Raw genomic sequence first — 18377 nt, 5'->3', positions numbered from 1 at the left:
CTATTTTACATTTCAAGATGGTGGTATACAGCTATTCTACCAACATAGTGTTATAAGTTACACATCAGGTAATTTATAAGTAGGGATCACATTTTTAATTCAATACAGATAATTAGAAAACTTATCTTTGTAGGACGAAGTACAAAGAAAACAGGAAATTATCACTCATGCCTTGATTAAATGCTTCACTGACAAACAGATAAAGTCTCATCTTATTTTAAAAAGGCTATTTTTTGTAAACTCCTTAGACGAAAGGGACACTGGTATCAACGAGCTTCGGACATTTTTATCTGAACTTTTGGTAGACAATCCACAATGGAGACAAAAAGTACCAAAACAGTTTCTTTTTCTTGAAATGATGCTAGCTATATTAGTTGATGAAGGAGAATACATTCTAAGCCGAGAAGATTTAGACATAATAAACAGGGAAAACGAATTTACGCCATTGTCAGAGGAGGAATTAGATAGATTTCTTCATATTCAAAATAGTTGTGGCAAATTAACATACATAGATACGCATTATCTAAGAAACTTTATTGTTATAAATCCAACCTGTATAATAGATCTTTTGAAAGCTATTGTTACAGCATTTCCAAGTACATCAGATATGAAACACGGCCGACTTCGAAAGTCTGATTTGACGAAAATGTTAGATTCCGAAAAATTCAACCGGCTTGGAAGTTATACTGACTTTTTTCGTGAATTATTGGTTTACTATGATATACTTGCTGAAATAAGGCGGTATGACAAAACAACTGGCCGAAAGATAGAAATTGAATGCTATTTTGTTCCGTGTCTTATTTATGAAACAAACACAACCTCGTTCTTCAAAAATTGTATTACATCAGAAAGGTGTATAAGTTTCGCTTTTGTCTTCAACAAATCATACGTGCCGCCTGCAATTACAAGCAGGCTCATCTCGTGTGTCCTAAGTATTTGGAATGTCAAAATCTACAACAAGGTTGAACTACTTTTTTCTGCTTTTGTTGTTGTAAGCCTCGACAGAAATCATGATTTAGTTGTTCAAGCAGATCAAACTTCGATAGTAATTTGCATGATTCACAAACAACGCAAGGAACTTATAATTAGAGATTTGGCATCAAGTGTACGTCAATGTTTGGAAGAAAATTTACATAGAATTTCGGAGGTGTACTCTGATTCCTATGCAGAAAGTCCAAGTAGATACGTTCCTTTTACGATGAAGGTGCAATCGGGTTGTCGCTCACCAAGTTGCTTGATAAATGTCGATGACATAGAAAAGCTCGAGTTTCCATTGGTATGTAAGGCACATGGATATAGAACCCACAGTCAGAACTCAATATTTGGTTTACAGACATAGTAAGTTGTTCTTCTTGTTTATGGTAATGTGAGCAAATAAACGCCCATCATAAAACGGTTGCTATACAATATACTTGTTATTATCTAGTATATCATTGAACCTTTGTCCTATATAGATATGCGCAATAACATTTTTCTCCAAACTTATTGTTGTTTTAGAAACTACTTATTTGCAATATAAGTCCATTGTTTTAAATGAATTATTTATTTAGCCCTTTTGTACTTGTACATTTATGTAAAGCCAGCTTTTTACACAAATGTATAAGTTCTAAGAAACCAGAAACTGTAGGGCATTACAACTGTCTATTTTGCATGCCGGTCAAGTTCTTTTGGAGGTTGATAGCTCCTCTGCTGGTACTGTTGGTTCACGAGGGTACAACAGTACTGCCATTGAAATACATATATTTTTCTTTTCAAATGCATAACTCTGATTGCATGTACTTTTCGAAGTTTGGCTTTAAGTATGGTCTTCTTTTGTTTAAGCGGCATATAAATAAAATAAAATTATGGACGATAACTCCTTCTGCGATACTAAAACTGTTGATGTCACATATTGCAATCAGATAATAACAAAATCATCCCTTTTAATTTGTTTTAAAATATTTGTCGGTCACTTTATGTTCAAATTAATGCAACGATTAGTAGATTTTGAAACTCCCCATGTGCCTTACACGAAAACAGTAAAATGTTGGCCTTTATAATGTACTAGTTATTCAGTAAATGTAACATAATGGTACTGACAGTGCTTTATTTACTTGTTATGCGTTATAAGTTTCTATCAGAATATTGTATAAATGTTTTGATATTTATAACAGTATGTTTTTTTTTAATTTTGATAGAAGAACAAAGAATATTGGGTATCCATACATGACACAAAATTAGTACATGCACAGCAAAAACACACAAAAACAAAGGCACAGCGCTTTTACTGCTGTTTTTTCATCTCAAAGGCTTAGTGGGGCCTTCAACACGGAGCAAAATAAAACTCTCAGCTGATTGCAAGTTTCAGACGGCTCTTAGATTAGTTCGCTTTACCTGTTTTTAAAAAGATATATTAAAATTTTAAATCCCGGCAACAATGTTGCATTGTAGGTAAATTTCAATGAGGCATATCGTGTATGTTTTAAAAAGGTATGATGCAAGGGGAATTGTGAATGATGTATGGGAATTTGTGTACGGTGTAAAAGTGTATGGTATAATAGTATATGTTGTTATGATGTATTGTGTAAGAGTTAGTAATACACTATCAAAGGATTGTATTCTGTAATGCCTAAGCATGAACAGAAAAAAATCGAAAATGGATTTTATAGAAGGAACGAGTTCATGTTTTAGTTTTCTTTAGCCTAAAAAGCATTGTAGGTGAACTAATTTTAACAACGACAAATGCAACGACTATTTTAAATAGATAATATTCATACCCGCTAAGTCAATACTAGCCGTCGCGTTTTAAAAGTGTTTTATTTCAGGTCAGTAAAGATCTTCTAGCATATACAAACTTAAATACATTATTTACTTCTGCACGTGACTATATGTCCTAACTACTAGAAGCAGAGAAATGTATACATATAAGACATCTTGAAAATTGTATATGCAAACGTTAGTCGTCAACATGTTATTACAAACAGTGTGTCACACATGATTATAATTATGATATCAAGTCATTTGTAGCTGGCTTCACTTCCAGATTGATTAACTAAAGTGTTATAAAGATAAACTGTCACATAAGTGGTAAGCTACATAGCATGCTTTTAGAAATTACATACTTTATCAAATTAGAGATTCTGATTGATGATGATCATTTCCGTATCTGGTAATTAAACAAATGCATGTGTATTTTATTTTTTAGAGTGTCCAGCAATGCAATGACACGTGCGAAGGTACATTTCATTATTTTAATTACTTTTATCAAGATATCTACCATTTTTACAAACCAGTTTAACAAAAATACCGAACTCCTAGGTGTACAAAAAAAAAAGGGAAGTCCATAAAAATGACAAATCAAAATACAGTGGATGTTCTATTAGGACATGAATTAGACTTAACTTTTTTTTTTGTGATTTTGTTACTTGTACAAAATATATTTCTAATAGTCTAAGAGGGGATTTTATGCTCACATTACCTGAGTTTAAATTTCGTTTAATTCCTAAAACAAATCACTTGTTATGCCCCTATTAAAAACTATCGCATATTGAACCACTATATACCTAGTATATAATTGACTGTGTGATGTTTAGCATGTGGAAACATATTATCTGTACACAGGAAATAGATCAAATGAAATTATCCATTAAAACAAAATGCGCTATAGTATTTCAGTTGTTCTTTGTTGGAATATTTCAGGACCCCCCACCCACCACCCCCCCCCCCTTTCCAAAAAGAAAAAAAAGAAAAAAAAGAAAGGAAAAAAACCTATAGGTTGCACTTTGTAAATACAGTTGTTTCTCAAACCACGCCTCTTTTGGGGAGATATATGATATTCATAGACAATTAATTTTGTTTATGTACTGGTTTCCAGATATGAAATCTAGACATAACTTGGGAACGTTACCAGTAAATATACATATTCATAGTGATCAAGTTAAAATCTGTGGAAATTCTGAAATCAAGGAAGGGGTAACATAGAATTTTAATGTAAGTTTAAACACGTAGAAGTTCGGGGCATATAAACGTTGAAAATATGCCTCACAGCCCTATATTTTGACCTTTGAAAAAAATAGTAGTGCATATGAACTTTCCATTCTAGGATATATTTGTTTTCAAGACTTCTTAGTAAAAGTGGTACAGTCTTAGCCGTGAAAGAGTTCCTATGGGAAATTGCATTGTTGATATTTACAGAAAGGCAACCTATACACCCCTCTTATTAAAAAAAAAGTTTTGTTCAATTATTGTATATGAAAACATTGTGTAACTTTATTTTAAATACATTTTTCATTCTAAATGAGGGTTATCATTATTCTGGAATGGAAGATATTCCAACAAATGTCAACACATACAAAAAAATGTTTTATATAATATCACTCGATTTCCTACAATATATAATCATCAATAATTTATTTTTACTTTTTTGTATAGGTATTTCACCTACCATATATAGCATTTGCCTTAAAGATGCAGAATTATTACGATTGTCAAGCAATCTAACTGTTGAAGAAATACGTCAGCTTGCGATTTATCTTGGTATATCAAATGCAAAATTAGATGAGATAGGGCAAGATTTTTCAAGAAATTCATCAATGGTCAAGTTTGCCAGTTTACGAACATGCAGCGATAACAACAAATTGTGTGGTGATTTTATAAAAGCCATGGAAACAGCTGGACTAAACAAACATACTATGTGCATGGTATACAGTTGGGTGCAGACCAAGCATTACATAAAGTAAACGCAAGTTAACGCCGCGTGCACATATTTCGTTAGTTAACTTCAATTTTCGCGTTTACTAGTAAACGCGCGTTTACTATAATTACGTTAACGCGGTCAAAATGGAAATTTCTAATGTCTACCCGAGTAAACGGGCGTTTACTATGTGTCCGTTTAGTCAGTAGTAAACGGGCGTTTACTTCAGATTTCACAAGTTTATTTTTACGTGCACTTAAAAGTAAACGGGCGTTTACTACAGATTTCACAAGTGTATTTCTACGTGCACTTGAAAGTAAACGCGCGTTTACTTTTCGCGTTAACTGATTGTGTAAATTAAGAAATAAACTTCGTGTTCATTTGTACATTTATTTTTAATTAAAACGACTTGTATCTTAATATTTTATGTACAAGTGTTTCAAACCAGAATAATTCAAAAACACTTAATTCGAAATATTAACTTTTATTAATTACAAAAAATCAGTTCCAATAATTTTCCCGAGTAGCGGATTTTCTATATTTTCTTTTCAAAAGTTACATGTACAAATATCGAGGCAAATAGAAAGGTTATCCAACACATCAGAAAAATATTTGTATATGATGGGATATAAACATCATGGTTTACGTTGCTTCGTTCCCCATTTTTAACAGTCTCTTCCTAAATATAACTCTATGCATTTAATACAAGGATTTTTAATCGTAATTCACCTTGTTTGCCTTGGATTTACATGATTCAAGATTCTATTTTGCCAAATGTTCGATCGAAAATTGTACAGTGTATATATTGGGATATTGATCAGGTGTTGTATAAGTATGTACATTTGTACCATCTCGTCAATTTAGACAGACTTATCCATAACGACTATAAATGATATCTGGGACGTCCGAAAAAATATACTCGTTCTGAACATGAAAAAAAATATTTGCCCCTCGACGTTAGGCTACAAACGAAATCAATCAACCGCCATAATATATTAACAGTACACTTTTCCAAGAATAGACCTCCTCATAATTTGGATACATGTCAACTCGTACTTTTCATTATAAATTACTTTAATCAGTCATGTCAGTGTTGGATGATGCCGTTAAATATTAAGTTTTGTTTTAAATACAAACCATCCCGAACTACTGACTTAAGTGACAGTTCATTATGCAACTATCAAGATTTCCATAATAACGGGCAAATATGGTCAGTTTTGGTTGATCATGTTGATGCGGACAAATAATTTTGTTATATGAGTCAGTCTAAGGTAAGAAAACACTAAAATTTGTTTACGATTCAATATTTTGAATAAAAAGAGGACATGCTGGCACTATAACTTGATGCGAACAAAATTGTGTAGTCATTGTTTTCTAATTTTACTGTCATCCGTTTTATACAGTTCCTCCTGACCTAAAAATATAACTGGTTTACTATGCAGCTATATAGATTAGCATGCTATAGTGCAAATATAGTCAGTTTTGGTTGATGCGGACCAATTATTTTCTTATACGAATCAGTCTGAAGTATGAAAACTACTGATATTTCCTTACGATTCAATATTTTGAATAAAAATAGGAGATGCTGGCACTATAAATTGATGCGAACCAAATTTTTTAGTCATTGTTTTCCAATATTGCTGTCATTTGTATTATACAGTCCCTCTTTACATAAAAATATAACTGATTTACTATGCAACTATAAGATTTACATAAAAAAGAGCAAATTAGGTCAGTTTTGGTTGATTCGGACAAGTAATTTTGTTATACGAGCCAGTCTGAGGTATGAAAACTACTGATACTTGTTTACAATTCAGTATTTTGAATAAAAACAGGACATTTTGGCACTCTCAATTGATGCGAACAAAATTTTGTAGTCATTGTGGTCCAATATTGCTATCATCTGTTTTATACAATCCATCTTTACATAAAAATATAACTGATTTACTATGCAACTATAAGATTTACTATGCAACTATAAGATTTACATAAAAAAGAGCAAATTAGGTCAGTTTTGGTTGATTCGGACAAGTAATTTTGTTATACGAGCCAGTCTGAGGTATGAAAACTACTGATACTTGTTTACAATTCAGTATTTTGAATAAAAACAGGACATTTTGGCACTCTCAATTGATGCGAACAAAATTTTGTAGTCATTGTGGTCCAATATTGCTATCATCTGTTTTATACAATCCATCTTTACATAAAAATATAACTGATTTACTATGCAACTATAAGATTTACTATGCAACTATAAGATTTACATAAAAAAGAGCAAATTAGGTCAGTTTTGGTTGATGCGGACAAGTAATTTTGTTATACGAGTCAGTCCGAGGTATGAAAACTACTGATATTTGTTTACGATTCAATATTTTGTATAAAAACAGGACATTTTGGCACTCTCAATTGATGCAAACAAAATTTTGTAGTCATTGTGGTCCAATATTGCTATCATTTGTTTTGTACAATCCATCCTTACATAAAAACATAAATGATTTACTATGCAACTATAAGATTTACATAAAAAAGAGCAAATTAGGTCAGTTTTGGTTGATGCAGACAAATAATTTTGTTATACAAGTCAGTCTGAGGTATAAAAACTACTGATATTTGTTCACGATTAGATATTTTGAATAAAAAGAGGACATGCTGGCACTATAAATTGATGCAAACCAAATTTTTTAGTCATTGTGGTCCAATATTTCTGTAATTTGTATTATACAGTCCAACCTGACCTAAAAATATAACTGATTTACTATGCAACTATAAGATTAACAAAAAAAAGAGCAAATTAGGTCAGTTTTGGTTGATGCGGACAAGTAATTTTGTTATACGAGTCAGTCTGAGGTATGATAAGTACTGATATTTGTTTACGATTCAATATTTTGAATAAAAACAGGACATTTTGGCTTTCTCAATTGATGCAAACAAAATTTTGTAGTCATTGTGGTCCAATATTGCTATCATTTTTTTTGTACAATCCATCCTTACATAAAAACATAAATGATTTACTATGCAACTATAAGATTTACATAAAAAAGAGCAAATTAGGTCAGTTTTGGTTAATGCGGACAAGTAATTTTGTTATACGAGTCAGTCTGAGGTATGAAAACTACTGATATTTGTTTACGATTCAATATTTTGAATAAAAACAGGACATTTTGGCACTCTCAATTGATGCGAACCAAATTTTTTAGTCATTGTGGTCCAATATTTCTGTAATTTGTATTATACAGTCCCTCCTGACCTAAAAATGTAACTGAATTACTGTGCAGCTATATAGATTGACTTAATAAATTGCAAATATGGTCAGTTTTGGTAGATGCAGACAAATAATTTTGTTATACAAGTCAGTCTGAGGTATGAAAACTACTGATATTTGTTTACAATTCAATATTTTGAATAAAAATAGGACATGCTGGCACTATAAATTGATGCGAACCAAATTTTTTAGTCACTGTTTTACAATATTGCTGTCATTTGTATTATACAGTCCCTCCTGACCTAAAAATGTAACTGAATTACTGTGCAGCTATATAGATTGACTTGATAAAGTGCAAATATGGTCAGTTTTGGTAGATGCAGACAAATAATTTTGTTATACGAGTCAGTCTGAGGTATGAAAACTACTGATATTTGTTTACAATTCAATATTTTGAATAAAAATAGGACATGCTGGCACTATAAATTGATGCGAACCAAATTTTTTAGTCATTGTGGTCCAATATTGCTATCATTTGTTTTGTACAATCCATCCTTACATAAAAATATAACTGATTTACTATGCAACTATAAGATTTACATAAAAAAGAGCAAATTAGGTCAGTTTTGGTTGATGCAGACAAGTAATTTTGTTATACGAGTCAGTCTGAGGTATAAAAAATACTGATATTTGTTTACGATTCAATATTTTGAATAAAAAAAGGACATTTTGGCACTCTCAATTGATGCGAACCAAATTTTTTAGTCATTGTGGTCCAATATTTCTGTAATTTGTATTATACAGTCCCTCCTGACCTAAAAATGTAACTGAATTACTGTGCAGCTATATTGATTGACTTGATAAATTGCAAATATGGTCAGTTTTGGTAGATGCAGACAAATAATTTTGTTATACGAGTCAGTCTGAGGTATGAAAACTACTGATATTTGTTTACAATTCAATATTTTGAATAAAAATAGGACATGCTGGCACTATAAATTGATGCGAACCAAATTTTTTAGTCACTGTTTTACAATATTGCTGTCATTTGTATTATACAGTCCCTCTTTAAAAAACTGTGTTATACGAGTCAGTCTCAGGTATGAAAACTACTGATATTTGTTTACGATTCAGTATTTTGAATAAAAACAGGACATTTTGGCACTCTCAATTGATGCGAACAAAATTTTGTAGTCATTGTGGTCCAATATTGCTGTCATTTGTTTTATACAATCCATCCTTACATAAAAACATAACTGATTTACTTTGCAACTATAAGATTTACATAAAAAAGAGCAAATTAGGTCAGTTTTGCTTGATGCGGACAAGTAATTTTGTTATACGAGTCAGTCTCAGGTATGAAAACTACTGATATTTGTTAACGATTCAATATTTTGAATAAAAACAGGACATTTTGGCACTCTCAATTGATGCGAACAAAATTTTGTAGTCATTGTGGTCCAATATTGCTATCATTTGTTTTATACAATCCATCCTTACATAAAAATATAACTGATTTACTATGCGATTATAAGATTAACATAAAAAAGAGCAAATTAGGTCAGTTTTGGTTGATGCAGACAAATAATTTTGTTATACAAGTCAGTCTGAGGTATAAAAACTACTGATATTTGTTCACGATTAGATATTTTGAATAAAAAGAGGACATGCTGGCACTATAAATTGATGCAAACCAAATTTTTTAGTCATTGTGGTCCAATATTTCTGTAATTTGTATTATACAGTCCAACCTGACCTAAAAATATAACTGATTTACTATGCAACTATAAGATTAACAAAAAAAAGAGCAAATTAGGTCAGTTTTGGTTGATGCGGACAAGTAATTTTGTTATACGAGTCAGTCTGAGGTATGATAAGTACTGATATTTGTTTACGATTCAATATTTTGAATAAAAACAGGACATTTTGGCTTTCTCAATTGATGCAAACAAAATTTTGTAGTCATTGTGGTCCAATATTGCTATCATTTGTTTTGTACAATCCATCCTTACATAAAAACATAAATGATTTACTATGCAACTATAAGATTTACATAAAAAAGAGCAAATTAGGTCAGTTTTGGTTAATGCGGACAAGTAATTTTGTTATACGAGTCAGTCTGAGGTATGAAAACTACTGATATTTGTTTACGATTCAATATTTTGAATAAAAACAGGACATTTTGGCACTCTCAATTGATGCGAACAAAATTTTGTAGTCATTGTGGTCCAATATTGCTATCATTTGTTTTATACAATCCATCCTTACATAAAAATATATCTGATTTACTATGTGATTATAAGATTTACATACAAAAGAGCAAATTAGGTCAGTTTTGGTTGATGCAGACAAATAATTTTGTTATACGAGTCAAGTCTGAGGTATAAAAACTACTGATATTTGTTCACGATTAGATATTTTGAATAAAAAGAGGACATGCTGGCACTATAAATTGATGCGAACCAAATTTTTTAGTCATTGTGGTCAAATACTTCTGTAATTTGTATTATACAGTCCCTCCTGACCTAAAATATAACTGAATTACTGTGTAGCTATATAGATTGACTTTATAAAGTGCAAATATGGTCAGTTTTGGTTGATGCAGACAAATGATTTTGTTATAAGAGTCAGTCTGAGGTATAAAAAATACTGATATTTGTTTACGATTAGATATTTTGAATAAAAAGAGGACATGCTGGCACTATAAATTGATGCAAACCAAATTTTTTAGTTATTGTTTTCCAATATTGCTGTCATTTGCATTATACAATCCATACTGATATAAAAAAATTACTGATTTAGAATGCGACTATAAGATTTACATAAAAAAGAGCAAATTAGGTCAGTTTTGGTTGATGCGGAAAAAAAATTTGTTATACGAGTCAGTCTGAGGTATGAAAACTACTGATATTTGTTTACGATTCAATATTTTGAATAAAAACAAGACATTTTGGCTTTCTCAATTGATGTGAACAAAATTTTGTAGTCATTGTGGTCCAATATTGCTATCATTTGTTTTATACAATCCATCCTTACATAAAAATATAACTGACTTACTATGCAACTATAAGATTAACATAAAAAAGAGCAAATTAGGTCAGTTTTGGTTGATGCAGACAAGTAATTTTGTTATACGAGTCAGTCTGAGGTATGAAAACTACTGATATTTGTTAACGATTCAATATTTGAATAAAAACAGGACATTTTGGCTTTCTCAATACATGCGAACAAAATTTTGTAGTCATTGTTGTCCAATATTGCTATCATTTGTTTTGTACAATCCATCCTTACATAAAAATATAACTGATTTACTATGCAACTATAAGATTTACATAAGAAAGAGCAAATTAGGTCAGTTTTGGTTGATGCGGACAAGTAATTTTGTTATACGAGTCAGTCTGAGGTATGAAAACTACTGATATTTGTTTACGATTCAATATTTTGAATAAAAACAGGACATTTTGGCACTCTCAATTGATGCGAACCAAATTTTTTAGTCATTATGGTCCAATATTTCTGTAATTTGTATTATACAGTCCCTCCTGACCTAAAAATATAACTGAATTACTGTGCAGCTATACAGATTGACTTGATAAAGTGCAAATATGGTCAGTTTTGGTAGATGCAGACAAATAATTTTGTTATACGAGTCAGCCTGAGGTATAAAAACTACAGATATTTGTTTACGATTAGATATTTTGAATAAAAAGAGGACATGCTGGCACTATAAATTGATGCGAACCAAATTTTTTAGTTATTGTTTTCCAATATTGCTGTCATTTGTATTATACAATCCATACTGATATAAAAATATTACTGATTTGGTATGCAACTATAAGATTTACATAAAAAAGAGCAAATTAGGTCAGTTTTGGTTGATGCGGAAAAATAATTTTGTTTATACGAGTCAGTCTGAGGTATGAAAACTACTGATATTTGTATACGATTCAATATTTTTAATAAAAAGAGGACATGCTGGCACTATAAATTGATGCGAACCAAATTTTTTAGTCATTGTTTTCCAATATTGCTGTCATTTGTATTATACAGTCCCTCCTGACCTAAAAATATAACTGAATTACTGTGCGGCTATATATATTTACTTGATGAAGTGCAGATATGGTCATTTTTGGTTAATGAGGTCAATTAATTTTGTTAAACGAGTCATCCTGAGTTGGACAGTCTGAGATGTGAAAAATGCTGGATTTTGGTGATGATTTAATTATTTGAATAAAAGAAGGACATGCTTGAACTGTTTGTTTGTGCAGAAAAAAGAAATTTACTATGATTAATTTTCAATTAATTTAAGAGGTGTTATTACATTATTAATTAACTGTTAATGTCAATCGAAAATGAACAGTTGGTCATTTAATTTTGATGTACTTTATCATTTGATATTTAAGGTCAGTGTATCCAGGATACGATGACAATTTGCGTTAACGCGCGTTTACTACAAATAGTAAACGTGCGTTTACTTTTGACGAAATTAGAAGACGCGCCTTTTTCACGTTAACGCGGAAATAAACGCGAAAGTAAACGCCCGTTTACTCTTTACAAAATTAGAAGACGCGCCGATTTTGCGTTAACGCGAAGGTAAACGCGAAAGTAAACGGCCGTTTACTTTTTATGTCTACTGAAATTTCCGAGTTAACGCACAGTTAACGCGGCGTTTACTTGAAGTGCACGCGAGTAAACGCCGCGTTAACTTTTTCCGCCCGTTTACATGTAATGCTTGGTCTGCACCCAACTGTAGTTCTGTTAATAATTAAATTGTGTTTTGACACCATTGTTATTTAGTTTTCAAATCACCACTATGAAGAAATTCAGAACATTGTACACCGCTCGTTTGAAACTATAGGAATACTCGAGAAAGAATAAAAAACTAAATAATTATTATTATATTTTTTAAATATTGTTCATGATTTTATTTGGAATGATGCTCAGCTAGCGGCTGAGGGTCTTCATATATATAGAAAAAAATAAACATCATTGTTCATTCGGTTCATCATGGAAAAAATATACATTACAGTGATAAGATACATCAACATTAAAATATTGTTGGGGTACTTTTTTTCCTAGTATCCTGTTTCTGTAACATTTAAATAACTTGTTACGCCACAGTTCAATTTGGGGTTCACTTCCTGGTCTTCGTTTATTGAATGTTGATTATATTCAAACACAAAGTTAACGGTTGCGAAGTAAAACAACTATACACGTAAGCATACATGATAAATTGTTAGAAAAATACAAGATGGATACAAACATTTTTTACTCTCTACGTAACCTGAAAATATCGCCGACCCTGGATTTCCTACCTGTTTCGAAAGCTCGTTCAAATCCATTTTATATCGTTCTACAGTGTCAGAATATTGTAAGGTTCATTAGTTTTATGTTTTCGTTTAATCCGTATAGCGAATTTTAACTTGCTTTGCTTGGTTTTGTGGACTATTGTTTATCTTTTTTTTTCTCTATTGACTATGATATTTTCTGCTATAATGTTTCGGACATGTTGTAAATATTTCTTATTTCTGATATTTCTCTTTCAGATACTTCGGCAAGAAATATCGTCAACAGGTCAGTAGATAATAAAATATGTAAAGACTAGATTCATAAAAGTTGATCAAAAATTACTTTGATTAGGGAAATCATGTTGAATTTGGATTTCGTCAGATCGACAGTAAGCCTTTGACAAATCGCGGAGTCTGTTTTAAGTGTTATGTATACATTCGCAGATACTTCCGGTCAAAAATGTGACATCAAATCCACAATCTCGCATTGAGAGAGATCCCCTTTTCCGTCACATTATAAACCCCAAGTTTAAATTAAAAATCATACCTGTACGTCGAAAACAAACTATTGCAATAAGAGACTACGCAATAACATGAAGAATACCCTTGCCCATCAAAAACCGAGGGTTATCTCAGATGCTACGGAAGGGTAAACAGATCCTGCACTAAATGTGCCACCCGTTGTGTTGGTATGAATCCGGTGATAAGTCTAATTCGGTAGGTAACAGTCGAAGAATAGTAAAAGAACATGATTGTGATTACGACAATTAGAACATATTTTAGTCGATATCTGAGAAACAAACATTTTATAACAATCAATCAACTCGAGAGGGTATCCGCAAAACATTTTAAGGGGTGATTTCAAGTTCATCACTTAAAACTCTTGGTAATAAGAAAGGGATTGCTGTTAAGACAATTGGAATATATATCAGTCGTCATCTGATAATAGCTTCCTTGTAAGATAGGAAATGCAAGCTCTGGAATATCGTATCAACTGGAAAATATATACTCTATATGTAGGCACCTCTTGTATTTATTGTTAATAGTTTCTCGTCTTGATTATGCAAGACATAATTGACATTAAGAGTTAAGTTATCAATAATGAAACACGCAATATCTCGAAATGCAAGTAATGCAAGTAATTGAATTACCAAATTTAAACTCACTCTGAATCAAAACAATAACTTGATCTGAAAGCATAAGAAAATAGTAAAATACTTTTTAATGTAAAAACACATTGAATCTATAAGTATTTTTCTATCTGCGTGACGAGGTGTTGTATGTCTTTTAGACAACGACTCGCTATGCATGCAATTGTATTTTAGCAAACATGTTGTAGGAATAATAATAATAACGTGTATGATGATATTTCCTTTTTGGTATTTTTTTGTCACCATCAAAACAGTATGAACTGTAATATAACTTTGCATCCCGTTTTATTTTGAAATTTTTTAGATTTACCTGATAATATTTTGAATCTACCTCCTAGTGATGAGATGCTAGACAAATTGGCTTTGCGCATTGGTAAGAAGTGGATGGAACTAGGTCTAGAACTTGGACTTGATATAGAACAACTCGAATATATCGAATATGACAGCCCAAACGTTCTTCGAGATATTAGTAAAAGCATGTTATACCAATGGAAAGAAAGAGAAATTGGCAATACCATTAGAGATCTCCAGAACGCCTTTACTAGAATTGGAAAGAAAGGAAACCTTATCCGAGAGACATTGGAGAATTGTGAGAGTTTTCCAAATATAAAACCAGACCATTGACCTTAAATTCAGTACACAAGAAAGAAGTAGCAGAAAACACATTCTTAATAACATCAAACTAAATATTATCTTGTACAAGATATTTATAATTTGCATGCGACGAAAACAACAGAGGCATCACAGTCTTTTCTTGGTGTAAACCTACTATTACTCTATGCACAATCACACCATACACACTTAGCCATACACCATTACCAGCATATACATGTAATATTTTCCATACTTTATAAAAGTTTTAATAACACACAATATGTATCAATCTAATTTTCCAACAATGAATTTCGAAATAAGGTGATATGGTATGATTGCAAATGAGACAACTATCCACAAATGACGAATATATAAAAAAAAGTATAGGTCACCGTTAGGTTTTCAATGAGAAAACATATACAGTATAGTCATTCATAAAATGTCCCAACATGAAACATGTAAAACTGTTTAAACGAGATAAACAACGAACTAATTTATAACAACCCAATTACGAAAAATAAAATGTGACAGACATTAAGCAAAACACGTACTGAATTGCAGGCTCCTGATTTGTGTCGGGGTTGAACATGTTTGTGCGCGCTAATCCCTCCTCTAACGTGCGACAGTGAACAGCACAACATCAGAACAGATCGTAAAAATCAGTTGAAAATGCTTGACTCATAATGACAATAGATCGGTACGAGGCACAAAGAAAAATCAACTAGTATAAAAACAATAACACAAAGCGAAGCATCAACACAAGAGTTCTTGCAGTTAATTCTCGAAAATGGAAGAAACAATTCGAAGCTACAACCGAACACTGAGGGAAATCAGACCAACTCCAAACAAATTGAAAAAAACAAATGATGAAACATATAAGGTGTGCTGTGTTCATAGAATAACCATTAGCTACTTAAACTTTTAAAACTAAGTGTTCACTTATGATGAAATCATAAACAATAAAGTAATGCAAATAATAATAGATTCATCAATATCTATGCAGTTATGATTACAAGTAAAGCGGCCATTTTCATCTATATAAAATATTATAAGTATTTGTATAAAAAGATTCCAATACAACGCAGTTCATCGTATCTGGCTGAACTTTCAAAGGAAAGAAAACAGTCCGGTTATTCTTCAGCATTTTTTTCTAAGTATACGGTCCTCGTTGGCCTAGAGGTCCATGCAGTTTATCTTCTGTATCACTGATATGTCAACACTGAATTTGTGAATTCGAAACCTTCGTGTGGCGGTTGTGTTCGACTCCAATTGTAATTCACTAGGGTTGCCAATTTTCTTTTCGGAAGCTTTGTTATTCTTTCCGAGCCTTTCTGCTTCCCCTACTAAAAACAACTGGTCACCAATAGTGATGAAAGTAGCATTAAGCAACCAACAATAAACTTGTACGTGTCTTGGACATATATGTTGAGTGTTCAAGTGAATTGTCAAAACCAATTCTGTTATCAAGCAGTTTATGTAATGTGATTAACAGACAACAACAATATTATCGTGTTTTTATCTGTGAACAACAACATATTGTCATGGAGGAAAGACATGTCTTTAGCAACGTCTGGGTATTTGCATATAAACGAAGCACGATTTTTCATAAATCCTTACTTTTTTTTTAAATTCGAATTTGAATTGACGACATACCAGCCATATGAAAACAATCATTTCAAAGTTTTACGATTTTTTTCTATATGAAATATGAAGCTGGTCCTGTTACTTTAGTTAAGTCATGCAAAGATAGTACATCAATTGGTCACATACATTAACAATTTTTGTATATTGTCTCTGGTACACTTACGACTAAAACCATCATGAGGTCATCATTTCTACAATAATTGTAACTGTATGTTAATTTTTATTTTAATTTGGTGACAATTAAAAGATTTTTCTCACTAGGTGAATTACACAATTTACATCAAATAACGGTAGTAAACATCAGGAAAAAAGCACTTAACTCTGTAATATTGGTATAATAAGTATAAACAAACCCAACACCAAAGTCCAGGCCCATCACAATAAACAATTCCGTTTCAAGCAAATCCTGCGGTGACTGAACGCAATATCGATGTCGTTTAAGACATAATGAAAACAACAAAAGACATATCCTAACGTGTTTGCTTTAAACAAAGTAATGATGTAAAACACTTGGTGTGTAATTCCACTTTTTTAAGTTCTGTAAGTGGGACCTTATTTTAATAATCAATTTATATCTATGATTAAATTTAGTAAACATTCCTATTAACTTATGATATCTGTATATGTCTGGTGTAAAAAAAATTTCGTAGCCGACTCTAATTGTCAATATAAAGATATGAATCAGACAGAACTGTATCTGTGATATTTGTTATTTCAAGTTCGATGGAATTGTTGTGTTCAAAATAGTAAAACAAAACTTTGAGTTATTTAGTTAGATGACAAAGTGGAAAATGGAAACAAATGCCTATTTGGATAGTCCCTTTATGAAGAGGTATTTGGGGTGAATAACGGTAAAATGTGATCATTTGAAGATAAACGGTTTGTTTTTAGGAAAATTATCTAAACACTTGGCTACCTGTAATGAAAAAATTTGACAATTTCAAAAAATTAAATCAAACCTTCTTTGTCTTTGACTACCAGATGCGTTTTCATTTGGCGTTATCGAAACAGATAATGTCTGATTGACTCCTAAATATCCCTGTGTTGCTGATTCTGTTAAAACTAAAGCTCAATTCCTTTTTTTTTAAATTCAAATCTTTATTTTTAACACATCATTGTAGTTTAATTTATAATTCTTGAAAATGTATTTCATAGTTTACTGATATCTTCATTACACCCTTCACGGCAGACTTGTCAACCAACCAGACTGTTCAAATTTTTTGCAGCAATTACCTACTCAACTTTCATTTTTGAATTCAAGAACTTTCTTTATAAGCTTTTCTTTTAAAAAAGCACAGGTAAAAAAAGTAGACATATGTTAAAGTTTGCCTATACCACCGACTAATTTGACTTGTGTACTGGGCGGAGTTTTGAATCTACAAACTTTTCCTGAACCAATTAAGTAAAATATATATTTTGTTTATTTATATATATATATATATATATATATATATATATATATATTTATATACAAGTCTAAATTGAAAACAACGTTCAAACCTATGGTTGCGTTGGATAAAAACCGCAATTTTTATACGTGTGCATGCAAAACAAATTTCTTGGTAGAGGGGTCTAAATACAGCACAAACAACATTTTCCAAAAGACCAAATGAGTGAAAAAGTATATTTTAACAAAACGCATTTGACGAGCAGGTCGAACAACTGATGTTCTTAAACCCTGCTGACTGCCATTGGCGATTGCCAAATAAACGGATCACAAGATGTAACAAAACAGATCTTATTATTAAATTATTACCAAACAGAAAACAATAAACTTGCGGAAATGATGGTATACCGCAAACATGAGGTGCAAAAATTTGTACACC

The 18377-nt window shown here is 31.5% G+C and overlaps 1 protein-coding gene across 1 annotated transcript; it reads left to right on the top strand.

The window, feature by feature from the left end:
• Window positions 1-1308: 1308 nt before the first annotated feature.
• LOC127714699 (death domain-containing protein CRADD-like) lies at window positions 1309-15000 on the top strand. The gene is made up of 5 exons (XM_052220767.1): window positions 1309-1338; window positions 3185-3215; window positions 4411-4679; window positions 13421-13448; window positions 14618-15000. Exons 3-5 carry the CDS (start codon window positions 4572-4574, stop codon window positions 14935-14937), a joined length of 456 nt encoding a protein of 151 aa, XP_052076727.1. The 5' UTR covers window positions 1309-1338; window positions 3185-3215; window positions 4411-4571; the 3' UTR covers window positions 14938-15000.
• The last annotated feature ends 3377 nt before the right edge of the window (window positions 15001-18377 follow it).

The sequence above is a fragment of the Mytilus californianus genome, unplaced genomic scaffold (genome assembly GCF_021869535.1).
Source record: "Mytilus californianus isolate M0D057914Y unplaced genomic scaffold, xbMytCali1.0.p SCAF_9, whole genome shotgun sequence".
In the NCBI taxonomy this organism is placed as follows: Eukaryota; Metazoa; Mollusca; class Bivalvia; order Mytilida; family Mytilidae; genus Mytilus; species Mytilus californianus.
This window is presented reverse-complemented; position numbering and strand designations above follow the sequence as displayed.

Excerpts from the sequence above, each read along its gene's own strand:
- LOC127714699 (XM_052220767.1), top strand. The coding sequence starts at position 4,572 with ATGGTCAAGTTTGCCAGTTTACGAACATGCAGCGATAACAACAAATTG. Across the intron at positions 4,680-13,420 it reads ACAAACATACTATGTGCATG|ATACTTCGGCAAGAAATATC; the intron begins GTATACAGTTGG and ends TTTCTCTTTCAG. Across the intron at positions 13,449-14,617 it reads GCAAGAAATATCGTCAACAG|ATTTACCTGATAATATTTTG; the intron begins GTCAGTAGATAA and ends GAAATTTTTTAG.